This window comes from Scardinius erythrophthalmus (assembly GCF_964197995.2).
Source record: "Scardinius erythrophthalmus genome assembly, chromosome: 3".
Taxonomy (NCBI): domain Eukaryota; kingdom Metazoa; phylum Chordata; class Actinopteri; order Cypriniformes; family Leuciscidae; genus Scardinius; species Scardinius erythrophthalmus.
Genome location: NC_138223.1, coordinates 51,358,601 through 51,363,600, shown reverse-complemented (window position 1 = coordinate 51,363,600; position 5,000 = coordinate 51,358,601). Strand labels below are relative to the sequence as shown.

Sequence of the window (5,000 nt, the reverse complement as noted above, 5' to 3'; positions counted from 1 at the left end):
CATCATGATTACGTGATTCTTTCCCTGTGTCTCAATGTCCTATCCATCCTAAACAGTGTGTGAGATTAAAACAAGTGTGTCCCAAAGCATAGTGTGTAGGAAATGAAATGTGGAGGATTTTATCTTTGTTTACCGTGGTTTACCAGTTTACCGTGACAGAGAGCGACCGTCGAAGACGCAATTGTATGACGTGACAGTTTGTCCCAAAGCTCGTCTACTCTTCTGCTACACACTCGAAAGTGTGCACGTTTTCTTCACAAAAAGAGCACATGCCTCTATGGCGAAGTATAAGTGGACGAACTGAGACGCAGCATTAGTTGCTGCATGTGTTGCTTGGCAACCTCTTTGGTGCCTGGCGGAGGAATAAATGTGTTATAACGGTATATTTTTTGTTGCTGGTGTTTATTCTATGAATAAAATAAATATTAAAATGAATATTTTTATGGAGTAACCGTTTTATGAAAGCATTGAAGCCGTGTTTTACAGTGGATTTAGGGGTTAACTGCTTTATTTACACGCTAGTTTCTTAAGTTTTGGCCCTTCATATATTCTAGGTCAGTGACGCACACCAGCACACATGACTGCACTAGTCGTGTTTCCATTGTCGGGCCAAAAGTGTGCGAGCTCGGGCTTGAGGAGTGATCATGAACAGAGGAGGAGTTTATCTGAGTCTGGAGACGCCAGCGCCGGATGAGTCCATATACCAGTTAACATCAGCATTAAAGACTTTCAAAACCATTTCAGCTCAAACTCACTTTCAGAGACAGCAGCGAGTGTGTGAAATAACTTCAGTCTGTGATCCGATGTGGATTCTGGTCACCGTATAAGTCAGAAATATGTGCATGCGATGCAAAAGACTGTGTGTGCTAAACATTACCATAGTAAACGTGGTAAATGTGACTGCTTGAAGAAATTAGACAAATCATATCGGCTATCACACTCGTGTCTTTATTTTATCTGTCATTACTCGTCTCTTTATAACGGACTGTCTGATATCCATATTTAGTTCTGCATATGTCATAAATTAAGCTTCTCTGTTTCTCTGACTGAATATAAACTGGACTGGACTGGACTGTCACTGGAGAGAGTGCTAAAGCTCCTCAGGTCATATTTCTGGTGGCATATTTGTAGAAATGATCATTCTTTCTAAATGTGATGTAAATATGTCCTGTAACTACCAAATAAACAGAAACAGACGTGACTGAATAAGTAAGTGTGTCCTCTTTCTTTTGTAAAACATCTTTATTTCTGTGTGACTAATGTGCAAACTTGACTGAAATTAATTCATTATGATCAATGCATCACTTTTTATTGTAAACCTGTGGTAAAATATCAATGCTTGGGTTTTAAATATTCAAGTAAACAACAGAAATGCCAACAAACGGCCACTTTTATCATGATTGTTTTGCGATCTCGCTAGTTTCCAGTGTTTTCCTTCTGATTCGTTTTCTGATAAAACTTCCATTTGTTGGTGAAATGATGGTTTGTGTGGCGTTGATCCAGAGAGGCGTGTTTTGGTGAAGCGCTCAAAATAGTGTAATGTTTCTGAGTAGTGTGAACCTAAATTCAACAAGTAAGTTCAATCTAATGATCTATCTAGAACTTAACTTTCTTTTAAATTCACCAAACTGACACATTTGAAGTAATCTGAATTGTTTCATTGTTTTGAGTTACAACTTAAATGTAAGTGAAACTGGGCTGGGATTTCAATTTCCCAGCATGCTTTGCCATGGCACTCAAAAGTGAGAGTAAATGCCAAAATTATGTGATATATAAAAATCTGTGCAAGATTAATGTTAAGTGGGCGATTCTTTAATGTTTTGTAATGCTAGTTTAGAAGAGTTTCTGTTTCTCGTTGGGTTTAGCATCACATGACGAGTGCAGCATGAGCTTAGTTTGAGAACAGATATGTGCTGTCGTACAATTGCTCTATGCTACACTAATGCTATCAAAGCATTGCGTTTCCAATAGCGTACCGCACGATATACGTCACCTTTTCTCATTAATATTCATTAAGCTAGCGACGTTTTGCTAGGGGGGTCAAACTCGCGCGTGTCACTCATGCTAGACGCATGTAAACAGTTCACGGACGAGATGTCTACTGAGCTAAACCTGCTAACTCTGTCCGAGAATGATGTCCCCGGTGCCAAATTCACTGGTATAGAAGTAGAAGAACATACAAATATTCAATTGAAGAGATGGCTTGAGTGTAGAGGGCTGAAAAAGACGGGAAAAAGAGCCGACCTGATCCAGAGGTAGATTGTTATCGACAGAATTTCTCCCCCAAAAAACATCGCCTTACGCCACTGACAGTGACATTTTGCAGTTTCAACAAGCTATCTTTTACCACCCTATGTCCTGTCTGTCATATATACTATGTCCTCTGGTTGTCTTACGTCTGACAGTTGTTGGGGGTAATTTATATTATTATTATTAATGTATTTATTTTTTGTTTAGCGATCGCTAATGCTACTTGGTCACAACCAACAACACTTAATTTTTAATTAATATCAAATCTAAATTCTCTCAATTATTTTACCCTCCCCCCTAAGGCTGTTTCCTTACTACAGAAAAAGTAAATCTGTCAGATCTAGGGCCTACCTGTAGCATGACCAGGCTTGCTAGAAAAAGGCAGAGGCTGAACATGTCTTACATATTTAAATAAGAGTATTTTAAGAAAGTAGGCCTACATATGACTTTTATGATAAATGTCATTCAAGGCAGTAGTAGCACCTACAAGTAACTATATATATATATATATATATATATATATATATATATATATATATATATATACATATACATATACATATATATATATATATATATATATATATATATAGAGAGAGAGAGAGAGAGAGAGAGAGAGAGAGAGTCATTCATTCAAAATAATGTCTAGGGCGTAGACCCATCGTTCACATTTATCCCTCTAGGTTTTTGGCTTCGGGAAACGAATAAAGAATACATCCTTCATATGTGGACGGTCATAGTGTCTGCAGTCGTTTCTGCAAGTTCCATAGCAGCAGTGTTTACTCGGCATGTTCTTATTTGAGGGATAACCGGCAGAAAACAAGCAGTACTAGCATGAATCATAAGCGAGCGCGCTTCTATGTTGACCCCCTTCCGGTTTACGTTGCTGACGTCACGCGGCCTTGCGGTCTAAAAATAGCACTCGTGCGGCACGCTATTGGCAAGTTAACATTTACTGAATTAGCTAGTAAAGCTAGCCAAGTTTCTACTACCTAAAATATTTAAGTTGAGATTACATGATCATTTTAAGTTAAAAGTATAAATTAGCTTACTTATACATTTTAATTGCTCTCAACTTGTCAACTTGAAAATGTTTGAGTACAAAATAAAAATCTGCCAGTTTTGCTAACTTAAACTTTGAACTTCTTAACTAACAAATATTGATGTAACTGATTCCCTCAAATGTTTTTGAGTTTTGCCAACTTATTTGTGTTTACAGTGTGTGTGGCGACTGAGTGCTATAGGTCTGATGGCATCTGCTGTCCTCTGCTGGTGAGCAGCACTCATCACAGCTCACACACACACACACACACACACACACACACACACACCTCTGCTCTCACTGCTGCTGCTCTCGATCTTCTCCGCTCGTCTCCTTCTGTCCTCTCCTCTTCTTCCTTCTGCTCCACTGCGGATCATGTTAAAGGTTAGACCATCCTCAACCTTTCATGCATGTGTGTGTGTGTGTGTGTGTACTCACAGGTGTGGAGGTTGTGTGTCGTGTCACTCCAGGTGTTGTTTTCTGGAAGCCCCAGTTTTTGTCTCAATCTCACAGACTCCGTGACCAAACCGTCCAGCAGCTCCCTCCATAACTGCAGACTGCGCACACACACAAACACACACACACACAGTTCAGTTGTGATATTCCAAGGTCAGTTATTCGATTGTTTAGCTCACTGTAATGGATTATAAAATAATAACCAGGTAAAATTGTGTGTGTGTGTGTGTGTTTGTTACCTGATGTGTGATGTCACAGGTGGTGTGTGTCACTTGATGATGTGTGTTGTCACAGGTGGTGTGTGTGTGTGTGTGTGTGTTTCGCACCTGATGATGTGTGATGTCACCGCTGGTGTGTGTGTCACCTGATGATGTGTGATGTCACCGCTGATGTGTGTGTGTGTGTTTCGCACCTGATGATGTCTGATGTCACCGCTGGTGTGTGTGTCACCTGATGATGTGTGATGTCACCGCTGGTGTGTGTGTGTGTCACCTGATGATGTGTGATGTCACAGGTGGTGTGTGTATCGGTGGTCGCTGCAGCTCCAGCATCAGTGAGTTAAACTGGCTCAAACACGTCTCTCTGATCACACTGTGTGTCTCAGGAACGCACAACACAGCCTAGAGGACAAACACACACTGCGTTCAGCATTTATGCTCCAAACCGGTGGACTTCCTGTGTGTCAAACTGAGACGTTCAGCAGAATGTTCACGCTGCTTATTTCCGTACAGAGAATGGTCTTCCAGCGAATCAATGGCTTAAATATGAGTGTGATTCTCACATAAAGCAATACTTCATCTTGAACATGACACACACACAGACTAGACTGCTTGTTCGGCATCTTTGAGCTTTCAAGGTCACTTTGACCGGTCAGCGTATTGAAAAGTGTGTGTGAAGATTGTGTCCCACAGAAGACAGAAAGACATGCGAGTTTGGAGTGACATGACAGGGAGTGAATGATGAGTGTACTTCATTTTTGGATGAAATACACACTTACACTGGGCGTACAGAGCGCCATGTTATTCAATACTGTGTATATGACGGGTGGATAACAAATGGTTATACTTTATTTTAAGACGTTACAGTGTATTATACATTTAAGTACTGAGATATTTTTCTTTTTATTAAAGAAAATGTGAATTTGCCAGATTAATGTGCTTGATGTCAAAAAATAATGTCCAAATGCAGAAAAAAAAAAATAGGCTAAAATTTAATTTCAATTTTTTTCTTTATTTTGTCTTATTAAACAATT

At 39.6% G+C, this 5,000-nt stretch overlaps 1 protein-coding gene across 1 annotated transcript in view; it reads right to left on the bottom strand.

Annotated features, from left to right (window-relative positions):
• Nucleotides 1–1,833: 1,833 nt before the first annotated feature.
• mycbpap (mycbp associated protein) overlaps nucleotides 1,834–5,000 on the bottom strand; it is a gene marked incomplete at both ends in the record, with an annotated part of 22,944 nt that continues 19,777 nt past the window's right edge. Inside the window, 4 exons of the mRNA XM_081360768.1 lie at nucleotides 1,834–1,890; nucleotides 3,582–3,658; nucleotides 3,731–3,849; nucleotides 4,241–4,368. Of these exons, the coding sequence (XP_081216894.1) occupies nucleotides 1,834–1,890; nucleotides 3,582–3,658; nucleotides 3,731–3,849; nucleotides 4,241–4,368 (381 nt within the window). The remainder of the gene's footprint in view (nucleotides 1,891–3,581; nucleotides 3,659–3,730; nucleotides 3,850–4,240; nucleotides 4,369–5,000) is intronic.